General features: G+C 38.6%; 2 protein-coding genes across 2 annotated transcripts in view; one reads left to right on the forward strand and one right to left on the reverse strand.

Annotated features, from left to right (window-relative positions):
* Positions 1–350: 350 nt before the first annotated feature.
* On the reverse strand, positions 351–3,304 carry LOC113159267 (SLC35A4 upstream open reading frame protein-like). Its single transcript, XM_026355873.1, has 3 exons — positions 3,271–3,304; positions 1,668–1,766; positions 351–1,564 (listed from the first exon to the last, which is right to left on the reverse strand). The coding sequence occupies exons 1-3, from the start codon at positions 3,283–3,285 to the stop codon at positions 1,367–1,369; spliced, it is 312 nt and encodes a 103-aa protein (XP_026211658.1). The 5' UTR covers positions 3,286–3,304; the 3' UTR covers positions 351–1,366.
* A 4,757-nt stretch (positions 3,305–8,061) lies between these two features.
* LOC113158242 (inactive phospholipase D5-like) overlaps positions 8,062–17,152 on the forward strand; it is a 38,037-nt gene continuing 28,946 nt past the window's right edge. Inside the window, exon 1 of the mRNA XM_026353995.1 lies at positions 8,062–8,232. Within this exon, the coding sequence (XP_026209780.1) occupies positions 8,062–8,232 (171 nt within the window). The remainder of the gene's footprint in view (positions 8,233–17,152) is intronic.

Here is a 17,152-nt window from a genome sequence, read left to right on the forward strand (position 1 = left end):
ACACTGAGGTACAGGAGGGAAAATATTGGCAAATGAGACAGTTTAGCCCGGGAAATAAAGTCAACTTATGCATCATGATATACTATATTACTCCACATAATATAAAGTGTTTAAAGAAATATACATGACAGAAATTAAACATGAAAACACAATGATTGTCAATAGGCACCTGTTGCTTCTGGGTTCCAGTTACAAAACATACGGTACTTTTGTTTTTCCACTCAAATTAAATACTAATATGAATACAAACAGAAACAAACTTATCTCCTATATGGATTTTTTGTAATATCTCCTACCAGTTATAAGACCTGTATAATACAACAATTTCAATACAGTACTTTGGCAAAAAAAAGTAAGATGCAGAAATATGGTTTGATTTTCTAAAATCAATTTTTGTGTTTTTTAATAATTGTGGGTCTAAAATGCATAAAGGGAAACATCTGACAAGCAAATTGAAAATGAATTAATAAGAATTAATAATTTAAGTTTTTAGTGCCACCATTGAGGTGTCAGATTAGTGTCCTGCTTCCATATGGACATATTGCAAACGTACAGTTAATATATTTCAAAAAGGAAAACAATAAAAACAAACCTTACAGTTTCAAACACACACATTTATAGAAGTGCAAAAGCTCAAATAGTTTCCAGCATATGAAAAGGGCAGCCAAAATCCATCAGGAAAAGGCTATTGCACATACAGCATGAGATGATAATATCAAGCCCGGAGCAGGCACTCTTAGTATATATTTATGATATAATACTTGTTATTTTCCCAAGTGCAATTAAAAGCTACACTTCAACAAAATTCCACTTTGGCTTATGACTAGCTGTCTAGATAAGAACAGTCTAGCTGTTTGAGCACTGCAAAGTGGAATACACACAGAAGCATGACCTTCTCAGAGATACATTTCCGTATTAGTATAGATTTTTAGAATTTTTTTTTTACGACAGAAACATAAACGTAATGAAGCTGAATAGTTTTACACAGAGAAGCACCATGAGGTGTGAAGTGAAACAACGTTAACATGCTAAATCACCCCCTGAGCTAAGTGCAACGTAGGTAAAGCTGCAATAATTGATTTCCGAGGGCAGGAGTCACCAAAAAGGATGACTCAACCAATTACAACTTGCATACCTAGTTAGCCAAGAACTCCAATATTCATATGAACATAACTTAAATAAACTAAAGAAAAACAAATCTGTTTTACCAGATATTTTTTGCTGATTGACACTTTTTCTAATAACTCATCCAAGGTGAGGTGAGAATAACAATCATTAAAAGGTTTTTAACTTTTAAAATGTGTATTTGTTCCCTGATGCAATTGTTCTCCATCCTTCATGTCTTCTTACTTTTCCTCATCTTTTCTTACTTGCGTCCTCCTTTCAGGTTGTTGATGTAGTCTTTGATGGTGTTTTCAATGTTGGGAACAGCATAGGTTTGTGCTGCATAGATTCCTGTACATGTTCCCACAGCAACACCCAGCAGTGCTGAAGAGCGTAGCCTAGCAACAATGTACCCAGCCAAAAAGCCCTTCAGAAAAGGAGAAGCCAGCACACTGCCTCCCTGGAGAAGAAAGGTGAGATTGGATGAGTCACTTCATCTGTGTTTATAACTGCCTGACATGTAAATAAAATTTACACGAAAATTCAAGTAATATGAGCCTTACTGGGGGAACCCCAGCCTGTATCTCATCCTCCACTCGTCTTTGAATATCCTCCAGTTGGTCCTTCAGGTCCACCAGTTCCTTCAGTTGGCCCAGAGGATTCTACATAACCATGCAAACACAGATTCAGTAGGTTAGTGGAGGTGACCTGAAGTTCTCAAAAACTTTTGTATATCGATAAGGGTTAGTTATGGTGGGTTTACATGTACATATGGAATATGAGTTCTCATAACACTGACAGATGGATTAGACTCAAAGAATCCACATTCAATCTACTTTTAATTAGGTGAGAAGTAGTTCAGGTACATCAGCAGTGAGGCTGGCTTCTAAACTGTAAAAAAAGGAAGAGCTGCCCGGTCTGAATTTTTAGCTTATACTGGGGACATTTATCAAAGTCCTAGCATACAGAAAACATCAGGCAAGACAAGGTCATTTCACACAGGTTCTGTAAGGTTGCAAACAGCAATTGCTTTAAATACAAACACCTCTCACATTTATTTACTCTAACAATGGATTTGTCTACTGTTTCTACTGTTCAACATCAGACAGTAATGAAATGCCCATTTTATTACACGCAGGACAAGTTCATTTTCTAAAACTATATTTTACCAAAACCCAAAGTTGATGTCGAATAATCTCAAATCTGTTGCAAAACGGTATGTGTCTATTAACTTTTTTTTTTATTAACTTAAATCTAATTATTGATTAGATTTTGTTTCCTTGCCTTGTTCCTCACTTGTAAGTCGAAATGACTACATGTAATTGTGAATGTTTTGGTTTAAGCTTTAGTGCTGGTTGTTTTTTTTTTTGTTTTTTTTTTGAGTGTCTAAGGAAATAATAACATATATATAATGTCATATAATTGCAGGGAGGAGCCCCCAACAACAACTTGTCGTTCCCATAGGAGGTTAATCTGGCTATGACCAAAGGGATATATACCATAATATCACATTAGTCTGCAGTTAACTTAGTGTTAACCTAACACTAACGCTAAATCGCTACTTCACTTTCTCATAACAAACTCCAGGCCAACATTATCTAGTGTTGCGTTACCTCTTTACTTTTTAATTGATAGTAACTTGAGACGCCATTTCTAACTTGAATCCCACTGAATTAGTCTGAACAGGTCGTATTTTCCTCGGCTACAAACGTCCACATCACGGAAATATGATGTGAACTAAGCTAATTACAAGTTCTCTAAAGTTATCCAACTAGCTAACGAGTAGTTAGCATGAATGCTAAGTCAATATATCGTTGTATTAGCAACTGGCGCAGTTAGTTATGAAGTCTCTTTTTATTTTAAAAGATTGTTGATGGTTTGTGTATTCACAGAAGCACAGATGTAGTAAAAACAACAAATCTTTCCAAGTAGGCAACTAGCTAGATGTCACCCAGGTTAATGCTAATGCTAAGGGAAAACTTAATGCTAAAAAGGCTAGCGTTAGTTTAGCTAATCAACATCCCCATGCTACGTAAAGCTAGTCTTTTCTTTAATAGCATAAACTAACGTTAGCAGCTCAAGTTAATCGATAAATTAACCAATACTGGTGGACTGTTATAACGGTAAGACAAACGGTGTAAACTTAATAAAAAGTTGTGAACCGACCTTGTCATTAGCCATGTTTCTTCTTCTGTTTCTTCTTCTGTTTCTTCTTCGTGTTTGTCCTCTTCTTCTTCTTCGAACCTTTCTGTGCTGAAAATAAAGCTTACTGCCCTCCAGCGGTTACTCATGGAGAACAACGCCAGGTTCGTCATGGTAAAGTAAATAAATTCCCAGTAAACAATATTATTATCCTCAAAAAACAATATGAGGTACTGTAGTAATTAGTAGCTACAGATAACCTGACAGATAGCCTTCCCAATGGTGTCTAATTCCCCACATATTGTCTAATGCTTTGTACGCTTTGTAAAGCAGATTCTTCAACGTTGGCAATATTTTCATCACCCCACGTTTTAATGAAACACAGAGAAAAAAAGTGTGAGAGAGAATTTATGTAAATAAATAGTAAGACGGATATTGCGAAGCAATGAAATACTTATTAATTAGTTGTGCATCAAGTTTGTCGTCATGGCTGAAGAAAGATGTTGAGGTTTGAAAACCAGTTAGACGAGCTCTCTCTGCCACCAGAGTTGTGATTACATCGTTTTGGTGATTACGCAGGATGAGGGTGACTCTTCCTCAGCAAGTATTGAGAGCATGGATGACTGGTCACAAATGTGATTCACTGAGTGTCTGTGAAAGTGAGAACAAATGGCAGAGCTCAGAGTCACAAGAGGTGAGAAAGTGAACTGAGAAAGATGGAGAGGGGACATTTTACCAGAGAGACAGAGAGAGTGATTGCCATCTGACAGAAGGACAGAAACTCCAATACAGAACAGCATGTAAAGGTCTCAATTTTAGATTAATTTTGGAAGGTTACTCTTGCCACAGCGTTAATGATTGCTTGTAGACATTTTTCTCCTGCAGGTCTTTCTCACTCTAGAGGGCCTTAAAAATATTTAATCCTTAAACTTGGCAACGCAGCTTCCATTAACCTTTTCTTATTCGGGGTTATCACAGGATGATCCTGATGGACCACAGTCTTTAACGGTCGCTCAAGCTGGAATTTAGCAGTGTGCATAACTCTTTTCTGTGAGACTGAACACCGGTCACATGCTACCATAGACTGCAGGTGTTTAATAGCTGGAAGGAATGATGGAGGTAAGCTGTCTCTGTTCATCAGTGCAGTTTGTGGGGGAATTATTATTAATTATTGATTTTAACTGAGGTATGTTTAGCTGACTTTGGGCAGCACTGAAAATGAAAGTCGTCTGAGTTTGTGGTGCAATCATTACAGTGATGTGTTTTGTAGTAATGTATATTCATATGCCATTAATGTTGGGGGCTAACTATGGATTCATCTTTGTACTAACTGAGATGCGAAGACATATATTATTATAATATATTATATATTTTATTTGTTATGATGTCAAAAGGCACAGTATGCTTAAAATAAGTAGTGAAATAAAAACAAAAGTGAACAGTAAAACAATAAATAACTTTTATTATAACTATTACTCAACAGCGCTGATGCTAAATCTTTACTTACAGGATAAAATATAGTTTATGCAGATAGAATTATTCTTATCCAAAGGACGGACGAAAGATAAAGCCACGTGTACACTAGAGACAGTAGTTAAAGGCAGTACTCTGTTTTGCAGTGGGGATTTTTTGAAGATGAAATAATCAGAGCACTGGGTACATCCTCTAAATCCTCTAAATTATTTATTTTACAGGTAATAAATCATGTAAAAGTGACATGAGACACTGAAACAACTGGATATTTTAATAAGCAGCACTGTCTTCATTTCATTGATGAGCATTCAATTCCAAAAGTTCAGCTTCTGCATTGTCATCTGCTGTGGGTTCCTCATATGGGACACGACACACTTTTCTAAGAACTGTGAGACGCAGGTTGCTTCCCACTTTACAACCTGAATTCTCTTCCCATTTGGTTATGTTAGCATCACCACATCCTTTGTACTCATTTTAATATACATAACGTATGATGACTCTCATCTGTGCCGGGAGAGATCTCTGACAGTCTGACTATCTTACAACCATTCTTACATATTCATTCTTTATTCATGCAATGACATATTGTATATAATAGCTGTTATAGATTTGTCTGATGTCTTCATGGGTGACCCCAGTGTACAGCTTTACAAATCCTCCACCGAACCTGCACTAATGCACAGTGTATTATTCATCTATTATTATTCATTATCGATATATATATATATATATTATTTGAGCTGAATACTTTAAGCTGTTGCACATGTTACAGTACAACAGGTAGAAAATGAATTAGTTTAGAAGAAAGAAAGCAAACTTTAAAAATAACAAGTTGTTTCTCGGTCTATTCATTGGTTTTCTCACTGGGTGTGAAAACACACTGACCGCTGCTGCCTCTTGTTTCAAAAGTACTGAATTATAGCTTCATAACCTGTGCTCTGCCCTGAGTGTTGAGACATAAACTCTGTGCACTGCTTTTGGCTCTGTGGCACTTTGGATGGTGCTGTACTACACTTTTTAGTTTTGATATTTTACCAATCTGGCTGTTAATAGGGATCATATTTGTTCCAGTGTAGTGTAATGAAAGCGTTTCATCAGTCAGACATCTTCCAGACGTCTTCCATACGATGGGATGCTTTTCTCCATGGCATAAACCTGAAAGCCTTTTAGCATGGCTCACTCTATTTGTTGGATGAATTGGCCTGTGTCCAGATAAGTTCCATCATTAACCTCAGTGTTCAGTATTCAGCTGGTGTTTCCATTGATGGCTACTGATAGTACACTCTGCAGAGCGAATGTGATTGGAATTTAACAGGGCTGAATAACAGGGACTTTGTAGACGGACCTAGATTATTTAAAATGTAAGCTTCTTCACAAATAGCCATGACTCAACATTACTGGGATGGAATACACTGAAAAAAAATAGAAGGAGCTATACATTAATTGAAATATAGATTCCTTGTCTAACTAAACAGATAAATGAGTAAAGTTGGGCAATATTTATCTTCCCACACTCACACAGATTTTTATTGACGTGTGTGAATACACCAGTTTCTTCAGACTGTTCTGCTGGAGAATTTGTTATTCTGTAATTCAGACTCGCTGCAGATCCTTTAGTTATACTGTGATTCTTGGTGTCAAAATCATTTTCCTGATGAATGCTAATATGAAATAAGTAGTATATCTTTCTATTTAGCAAATAGCAATCAGCAAATTCAATAAAATACGCCACAGACAGTTCATTTCACATGGGTGGGAATAGATAAGCAGATAATGGGGCGATATTGTCTTTGTAAACTTAGTAAAGTAGAAGACTAATCCTCAAGACATCATGTTTTTGGCAGCGTCAGAAAATAAATTTAAATTCTGCTTAGAACATGCCTGCATTTACATTCACATATTTTTTTATAATAATTATTTCATAGGATGAGTAGAGTGTCTTGGTATTGAATGGCTAGTCGTGAGCATTTCAGAAGCCGGGAGTCAAGACGTGCAATTAAAATGGACTGTTTCCGGTGTTGTGAGTTAAGATGCACTGGCTGTTCGCTATTAATGATTCCATTTATATGGCGTGTGTATGTAGCATTGTCCAGATACTGGTTGCTGATGCCACTTATTGTCCAATTAAAGTTTACAAGCTCTGTTGCTTCTCTGACATAATGAGGTATGCCAAGGCAAGGTAAGGGAGGAGAGCTACCGCAGCCTCACTGCACCACTCTGCTGTGATGTGCCAAGGTTTCTGTGTGTGTGTGTGTGTGTGTGTGTGTGTGTGTGTGTGTGTGTGTGTGTGTGTGTGTGTGTGTGTGTGTGTGTGGTCAGGAGTGCACACATGTAGCCTAGGAAACCATCCTGTTCACAGAGTCAAAGCAACACAGCTTCATAAGAAAGGGAACAAACTTTATGCTTTAATATTGAGTTGTGAGTGGTGAATAAAGACGTAACATGACAGGGCAGCAAATATGACTGAGATTGAGCACAATGGCAACATGTAGGAGGAGGAGAATAGTCATATAACATGAGGGACATCTGGAAAAAACATGAGAGAGTAGTGAAGTGGCTGCACGGAGGAATGTGTCTGAGAAAAGTAGTGAATATAATCATTTGTTTTGGGGTCTCTCCTTCCTCTGTGACGCTGCATCAGCATCACCACAACTCTCCCTGCCCCCTCTCTCTTTCTACATCTTTCTCTGAGTTTCTCGACCCCTCCCTTCTACTCTCTCCTCTATTTCCTCGCACACATGCTCCCACACTGGGGATGCCTGAACCGATGGAAGTCCTGATCAGAGTCGTCTGAGTCCCAGGTCTGCTGAGACCTGAGCTGAACAGGTCTGTGCTAAGGTAAACCCAGTCCAGTGTAGCTTAGCAAAAACTGAGGATCTCTGCATTATTGAGAGGAGGTGAAGCTCTATGGAGAGACAGTGGAAGAGGATTTCCTACAGCCTGTAGACATTTGCCAATACTGGTGAAGACGGGGATTACCCTATTTTACGAACATAGCATGACCACATTAAAAGCTATTTGGAGAAGCATTTGAAGAATATCAACTTTCAAACTCAGATCTTGTGTGTTATAGGTAAATAGGTAAGGTAAAGGTTAGTATTGAAAACCTTCTCTTAACCACCTGAAGACAAGCAGAAGACAGCTCACTGGAGATGAACGCTTGTGTGGAAGAAAAATACTAAGTGTTCCTAGGCAGTAATCTGGGTGCAGACATCACAGTCTAAATATACATGATGCTTCGAAAGAAGGAAGTTATTTCTACAGCTGTTAACAGGAGATCCAGAAGTTAATTGATTCTTGACTCGTTTCGATTCGCGACTGCTCACCCATCCATTTAACCTAATGGAGCTACGAGGGATTCGCGGGCCAATGGGTGGCCAGGACCTGAAGGGTCAGGGGTTAGGGTTCAGCATCACAGGCTCCGGGATTCCAGCCAGCTCCATAATAACGGCAGTGCAGCAGCAGGACTATTCAGCCAGCGTCTGGCTTCGCAGGAGAGACAAACTGGAACATGTAAGTTCTCAGTCTTGGAGTTGGAGTCTGAGATGGAGGGAGGTTAAAATGCTGAGGCAAAAAACAGGAAGCTACAATGCTGAGTTTTACTGAGTCGTGTAGTTAAGTTATGTATATTAATGCTAATTTGTTTATAATAAAATATTAAATATTTTTAATTAAGATTAAAACAAGTCATGTAGTGAGATATTTATTTATGTGCTTCTTTTTTAATGCCAGTTCTTCAGGGCTTGAAAACATTATACTTCTGTACATGTTGATACTTTGACGATGACTTTTTGGCACTGATAGAGGTAGGACACTAAATATAATGCACTATATATACATTGAATATAGCAACTACAAATATACACTATATGTCTGAAAGGAAATTGGTTCTGGTGAGAACGAGGAGGGGGCTACATGTTGTATATAAGTGCTGGAAGGCAAATGGAGAGCTGGAACATTTTGTTGTCCTATTCAAACTGTGCTGAGGAGCTGTAAACCTTTACCAGTTGTGTGCATGTTGTGAGAGATCTTGTTGGTGGTGGAGAAACAAGCTGTTCTTCACTTAACTCTCAAAAGCACTGTGCCTTTTGTGTTTGTACTATTCAGCTCCCACTTCTGTTTTCTATTAGAGAAGAGTTATGACGTCCTCAGGAGACTCACTGCTTGCAGGTAAACACTATCATTATTCTACAAAGAGCTTTGAGGTGTGAAGATTTAGCGTTCGGAAAAGGTGTGCTGAATATTTGATGTTGGAGGCAAAGAGCTGCTTTCCAAGCTTGTCTGCAAAACCAAATGCGACGATGAATCAGCCTGTCCCCTCTCTGCACATACAGTATACACACACACACACACACACACACACACACAGACTCACATACAGTGCACACAGGCACTGGAGAGCATGCGTACACACACTCACATTGGTGTCTTACAAGTAGCACACCACACCCCAGCAGCAGTCAACACTTAACACTGTACACCACACCATACACACCCATCCACTCACACACACACTCTCTATGGCCTGTTTAGCATAAATGCTAATTAAGTCTGTGTCTTATTTGTTGAAATTTCCATTCTAGTCACTAACTCCTAGGATGTGTTGGCAACATCTGAATAATTCTTTTCTCATTCTAGTCATGAAAAAACTCATTATTGCATAATGAAATGTGATTGACAGAGTCAGTGTAGAGATATATTTAACAAAATAACAACAGTGGCCCTGCTGACAGCAATGATAAATGTGGAGTAAGTAGGATGAGAAAGAGATAAGAGCACAGGTACAGAGAGCGAGACGTACACAGAGCACTTCAGCAACCCACTATAGCGAAAATGTTGAGTAAGTCTAATGTGTCACAACAATGTCTGACTGACTTCACATGACTCAAGTCATGTGAATTATTCAAGTATCAATAAATAAAACATGATGCACACACCACTTTCATCATCAAAAAACAAGGAGACAGACTTTGATAGACCAGCTGACAGCGAGATTTGCCAGTTACTTTAAGCAGGGCCCTCAGTCAGCAAATCCCAGGAGTGTGAAGGTGAGAGGAAAACAGTGAAAACCTGCGGTCATCATCGACTAACGGAGGTCAGATCATGTGAGACATCACAATTTAGAGCCAAAATGTTCCAGGGGGAATGTCATGTGCTTCACAAACTAAGCAATGAGAATGTAACTTGAAACAACCTAATTCTGTTTATTGCTTGTTCACATTTTCAAAACACGATCAGTGCAAATGTGGATGACATGTTTCTGCTTGCATCTGTTTCTTTCTCTTCTGTAAAGCTGCTATAGGTGTTATCGCTGTCATTAGCCACTAGAGGGTCACTCCCCTCTCTTGTCCCTATGCTTAATAATTTATTTCAGCTCGTGAGCAGTGTGGCTACTGAAGTTGTTTTCCTAAAACTATGTAAGTGCATCTAAGTGGATTTTAAACCATTAGGAATCTAGTTAATGGTGGTGTGGGTGCAATATATTTCATGCTGGTATCGTGCAGTCACTGCTGACAGTTTGTAATTTATATGCTTGGTTTCAGATGCACATTGCAGGTAAGTAAATGACCACTTCAAGCTTGAAACAACTACTGGAGCCAAAGGGTGTTCACTGCATGCTCTTAAGATGAAATAGAAGTAGACGAGGCAGAAGCTGACAGACAGGTAGTGAGGCTAACTCTGGATCAGAGAAGGTGAAGTCTCCCAGATGAATTTTAAGGGTTGGCAGCTCAAAGTAGAGCTGGCTCCCCATGCTGATTGCATTTTCAATTTCATGGTGCTTGTGCTGATGTATAGACCCAAGTCTGTGGTAATATCAGTCAGACTATGTATGGCCTTGAGGCTTTCTCGACTGGATATGAACTGAGCTTTATTTCATTTATGATATCATGCTGTTGGAGACAGATGATCATGGTTATAAAGGCAGCAAAGAAGAGAGTTACTCAGCTAAAACTGAAACAAATGACTCTTTTACTTCTGTATGTTCGTCATTGAATGACTGATTAGTGGTGATTACATGTGTGAAAAGTTCGACACATGACCTTTTGACGAGCTCGGATGCAGAGTTACGATGAGTGTGGAACAATGCAGATAACGTAGCTTTTACCTGCTGATGTTTTTTCATTTAAAGACCTTGACAGATTCACAGAAACATAGTTTTATAGATTCCACATCCTCACATTTTAGCCTTGTGTATTCCTTTTATGAAAGGTGGTTCCTCCATGAATAAACCAGAGCCTCATTTATGCTGCTGTCATCTGTGCACATTTCTTACAACCAGAACAAGGCTCTTCTTTTCATCCCCAATTTCCAGTGAAGACCTTGGTGTTTTTCTCCACTTTCAAAGCAGCACAGACAGGACATTAAGAAAAAGATGGACGTGTTTTCAGAATTTCAATTTCAATTAGTGAGTTTTATCTGACTGTTATTGGGCAGGAAGGAAACTGTCTCTCAATAATTCACCACAGACATGAAGCAGGTTCCCCACAATGCTGTTTCCAGCTTTGATCATTCACTAAGATGTTTCTGTGTAATCGTTTGCTCCATGATGCTACACAACAAAACAACACCCTCTCACTCCGCCTGTCAATCAGACACGTTGCCTATTAGATTGGAAATGTTTCTGAGGGTCTTTGATTAATTAAGATTGTTTTCTCAAACCCATTAGACGCTGTGTGGTAGATAGAAGTCAGTCAGTGAAAGGAAGGCAGTTAAATGAAAGAAGACACTCTTCGGTGCCCCAAGGCGCTAATTAGGTGAGCTTCACATATTAGAATATTTTTTTCTACCTAAGATACAAGGGTGCTTTTGCACAAATTGAGACAAGCAGAGATTTTTTATTATCTCTGTAAGAGTTGCTGGTGTGAATATCAGATATCAGAAATAAACATGTTTTGATAGTGCTAGATGTTTATGTACATGCCTTTGGACAGAAGCCTGCTGTCATCAATCACCTACTCTCATCATTTCATTCCATACCAAGGTACCAATTAAATTGATGCTTGGGGAGTTTGGGTTTGGCTGCTTGTTTGACAGCCTGGCTCAAGTTCAGCTTCACTTCACTTTAGCAGCAACTTAACTTTGTGCCCAGGCGTCTGGCTGGAAATAAAGTTTCCTCCCCATCTGCTCACTGCTAAAAATGTGTGATGCTGCAGCTGTTGAAGACACGTTTCTGTGTCCTGTGGATGAACACAGATGAACTAAACATCCATGCTGCTTGTCAGTCCATCTTGATGTTGTCTAATTACCACAACTGTTTAGACATAAGCAGATGTGAATCCCTATATTTTGTTCTCTCTCTCGCTGCAGTCCAATTTGTATATAACTAATCTGCAGCAAAGGTTCTGTACCGTTCTGTTTATTAATAGTTACTTATGTAAAAACAAAACCTACGTAGAGGTAATCATTAAGGTTATCTCAGTTACAAATGTATAACAGAAAATCTAAATGTTACAAAGAACATGTTGTTGGTTTGACAGATGTGGCTGTTTACCACGTGAGGGGTCTTTTAAAGTCATTACCTAGTTGCATTGTTAGAATTTATGGGTTTCGGTGATAGAATTATTTCAAAAAATGTCAGGATGTCAGGTCAATCTGTTTTAAATTTGTCTCTTAAACACCGTGGCACATTTATGAAAGTGTAAATTACTACAAGTTTGATGTGTTAGCAGCACTGAAACACTGTACAGTAGCTGTTTAGGATGGACTTGAATTAAACTAACTAAAATATGTAGATGCACAGTAAATAGTGGATTAATATCAATACTACTATACTATATATTCAAAATTTCCCTCTGTGTTAATGAATATATATATAAGTTAATGAAGTATTCTATCATCATATTGGTAGAACAATCTCAACATATAAGTAATGCTTTTAGTTAATATGAAATTAGAAGATGTTAATTATGTTAATTATGTTTTGAGTTGAGTGTCCATACGGTGCATCTTATATTGAAAATCCAAACAGTTAATTAAAACGCAGTAATAAAAATAGACACCATGGACAGCATAAGAACAGCAGAGGGAGCTATTACCTAATGTGAAAAACAAGCATTTAAAAAGTATTTTATTCAAAAAGATTGTCGCTACATGATTTCTGTGTCTTTGTGCTCGTACCTGACCGTCTGAGTGCAGGTATGTTTTATTCTGTGGTCATGTACATCATCTCTTTCTACACTAATTAATGTGTCACCAGCATGTGAGGGTTTGAAGCATGCCGGCTGTCAGTTTCCTATCTGTGAGCTTTAAATCTCCCTCATTTCATTTAACCCACACTAATTGGCTATTTTTTTCCCCTACCAAACATTATTATCTCCCTCTCTCTCTTTACATACACTCTACTACATGCTGAGGCAGATTAATTGTGAAAATTCACATAGCAGCACTGTGCTTTTTCATGGTGAGCTAATTAGGGAATTAGCTGAAACTCATTAGGCTCAGTTTATGTTTGCATCTATTTAATCTTTTTTTTTTAAGTGTGATCTATATGTCAACAAAATGTCACAGGGATTTAACCCTGTGGTAAAGAACTGAGCAGGTTAAATAGGAAAATCTCATGCTGGCATTTTATAATCCAATGTAATATCCCCCTCAGTCCTGTCTAATATCTTTGTAGATGTCTTTGTAGAATTGTTTTACATTGAATTTCACAGAGGAACAATTCACTAGTTTTTACTAGAAGCTTAGTGCACTCTCACGGTTCAGAAATTTTTAATAAAGTAGATGAAGCTGAGCAGATATAAAGGTGATTATGGCTTTGGATTGCCGCTTGAGTGCTACTAGGAGCAATGTCTTTGTATGTGCTCAGATGGATCATCTTTTGCTTTATGACTTAATGTCTTTATAACCGAGTTTCCTCATTTTTACGATCTTCACCGGACCTTTAGTGCAGTGCAAGTTTATCATTAAATTAGTTTTAGGTTTGAGCAGCTGTAGAAACTGTGCAACAAATACAGCTTGTGCAAGAAAAAGATGAGAAATCCTGCAACTTTGGCAACCTTTGCTACACGTGCACCTGCCCCATTACTCCAATTAGATTTTGTTTCTTGTCTTCACACCCAGGGGATCCTGTAGTAAAATGATTTAAAGCCACCCGATAAATTCATGTAACAAACCACCATCTGGAGACGGTACTTTAGATGTTCTGTGTGTGCAAAATGGGTGAAATCACATCAAACAGCTGGCGTCGTTTAGTAAAATGTTTTTTCAGGCTGTCGCATCCTGACTGTAAATCTAAGTTAAACAGTGCAACTTTTTCTGTGGAGTGTTGTGGAGCTTGGCAGCTTCAGTTCAGGTCTAAAATTCAGTAAAAACAACACTGATACAAGACAGTAAAGCTGGTAGTCATTGTGAAAACACTGCAGGACACAAAGTGACAGTAAAATCTTGTAGAAACCTGTTCTACTGTGTTGTGGTTGTGTGCAGCTACTGTACTATTATCCAAAATTAAACAGCCGAGTGTTTCTGAAATTTATTCCAGAGATTAAATAATTCAGGGATATTCTTGTCCCATTGCAACAGTTAAAGGTAGCAGCTAATGTAAAACTAAAATAGCTAACTCACTTAACTTAAGTTATAATTTAGTATGTGTTTGCATGTCTCAAATGAGGTGGCAGCAGGGGTCAGAGAGAAAAGCTGCAATTACAACAGTTTCTAACTTTTCCTGCAGCCTTAAAGTTACTGTTTGTGCAGACAGTTTTGAATACTCACATCTCATGAGGTTGGATGCAAATGAAATACATTTTTTCTACTTTTCTAGTCTCCAATACATGTTGATTATTCTTTGATGTCATTTTCTGTTCACTTTTGTTAAGAGCTATACAATTAACCTCCGCATGACTCTTAGAAATATTTCCTGGCAAGTGCATGACAGTTCTCATGAAGCAGCGTCATGATGTGAATTTGCTGCTGGATATAAATTGACCGACCAGGTACAATGTGGAAGATTTAGTGACATCTAGCAGTAAAGCTGCAGATTGCAGCCATCTCAATCCCCACCTCTTTCCAAACGGAGAGAACTTACAGTGGCTGTCAGACATCAAGTAGCAATTTGTGAAGTGATGAGGTTGCTTTAAATAATTACATTCATCTTCTTTTCACTGCATCTTTATCAACCAAGTTGTGGTGGTGTAACATCATACAATTTAAGCTGATGTCAACATTAAAACACGAAATTCCCTCTCTAGAGCCACTGTGCAGACATGACAGCCTCCATGAAAAGGGACCTGCTTCCTGTGCAAATATACAATGCCCATTCTGAATGAACAAAACTGTATTTTTCTTTATTATAACATTAAACTACCAGTACTGGGCTGTTACAGAGTCTGAACAATTTACATGTACTTTAAGAGTTAAGATGATCTAAGTGGATCATTTTGTTAACTATATGTTGCTCTCACTTATTGAAATAAACAAGAATAATTCTCCATAATGTACTAAAGATCTGCGGTTCAGCGACCTGGAAAGAGCAACAATCTTAAACTGAACTGAAGGCGTTGAAAGGTGTAATTTTGCAAGTGATTTGTGAAAGTTATGTTTATGCTAGGGTGAATTAATGATGTTTCTTTGTAGGCTGTGATTGCTGATGCAGTGAACATGTACTAAACGTGAGGCTGGTGAGTGTAGATGGGTTTTATCAGTGAAACACATCCACTCTTGACGTTCTCCTCTTGTTGTTTCAGTGATGGCTTCATATACGTTTAACATACAGATTGTATTTTCACAATAGAAGGTAATTTATCTCCTTCTTCTTCTTCTCTGCATTGCTGTGAGGTGTTAGCTGTAAAATGTGACAGCACCCCCTTCTGGCCATTCTTCATCAGCAAACAGCTGCAGGTCTCTGAACAGTAGCTGCCCTGCATTTCAATGTGCCGCACAGATCGCCATTGCATAGTAAAAGTGTGAAGTTAAGCTTTAAGACCTCTTCACTCACCATATAGCATCCATTTGTCATAATGGGACTAGGAAACAGGATCATGTGTGTGTGTAGTTATGGCAGACTTGATGACTGTTCAACTTGACATCACATCCATTTATTGTAAACAGAGTAGTGAAGGATGAAGGAGGTGTGTATAATGCATGTTTTAATCAGAAGGATTATAAAACAACAAGGGCAGGGATGCTGGCAGGAGACGAGCAGGACAAGCAAATGGATGGACACAAAAAAAAAGAGGAGACCATCTATTTATTCTCCCTTCCCTCCCTCTTTCAGTGTCTATATGTGAGATGAGAGAAATGTGAGCTTTCTATTTGAGGGAGGGAGGGTGGAAGAGGGAGAGTTAGAAGGAGGTGGACCAACACTCGATACTGCGAGACGTGAGAAGAGGAGGAAAGTGATACTGAGAGGGGAAGGAATGAAAGGAGGGAGGGACAGAAAACTTAATGGACAGAGGAGAGCGAGATGATGAATAGTGTGAACAGACGGACAGATAGTGAGAGGCGCACAGCGTGTAAGATTTAGGTGTGTCAGAGTTTTCATAGCAACAGCACGAGAGGAGCTGGGAGGAGCAGCACTTTCCACACACACACGTGCATTCACAAACACCAACACATACTGTACATTTAAGCTGCGGCGGAGAGGGATGGACTCACCTCCCCTGTGACTCCAAAGGGACGAGGGGAAGCGACAGATTTTACAGCTCCCACAAACAGACACACACACACACACACACACTCTGTCTCTTTATCTCTCAGAGAAAAGCACATGTGTTTGAGGGTGGACTGGCAACGGAGGGATGCGTCATGAAGGTGAGCGCTCTTTACTATGAATCTGTTTTGTTTTCATGTGTAACAGTAGCCCAGTAACACCACGTTACTGGGCTCGCAGCCAGACTCCATCTCTCTACTTCCCTCTAAAGATGTGCACTTGTCCTGTGTCCTGTGGATGTGAAAGTGATCATGTTTCTCACTGGAGGTGTCAGGTGTTTTGTGCTTTACACTAAAGTAGCTTTTGACCTGCGGGTGTTCGCACAGAGACAGTCTTGTAATGCGGTAAAGGATTCGAGGACAGTTGTGTTGCTGGTCTTGTTGGACATTGTGTTTCATTTCTAATAAACAGAATGAGTTGTTACTCGTCGTGATGGTCATGTGACTTTTTCATTCAGTCGCTCACACAGTTTGTTATAGTTGTATAGGTGAGAAACAGCTTTATCACAGCTTCACACTCCTTTAAACCTGCTCATCCAACGCTGGGCTGAGCAACACTTTTAATCATAGATGGGATTTTATTATCCCCTTTGTTTAAAACAGTTTGTTTACCAGTAGACGGAAAATGAGTTCTGAGCTGTAAGAATTTCTTTATCTTATATTTATTTTTGAGGAATTTCAGCAAAGACAAAGAAGTGAATGTGTTCTTTGACTGCATGATGATATATTGGATAATGATATTTTTGCTGTACCGCTGGGTGTTCCTCGTATCAAGTATCAACTCCAG

The sequence above is a fragment of the Anabas testudineus genome, chromosome 15, assembly GCF_900324465.2.
Source record: "Anabas testudineus chromosome 15, fAnaTes1.2, whole genome shotgun sequence".
In the NCBI taxonomy this organism is placed as follows: domain Eukaryota; kingdom Metazoa; phylum Chordata; class Actinopteri; order Anabantiformes; family Anabantidae; genus Anabas; species Anabas testudineus.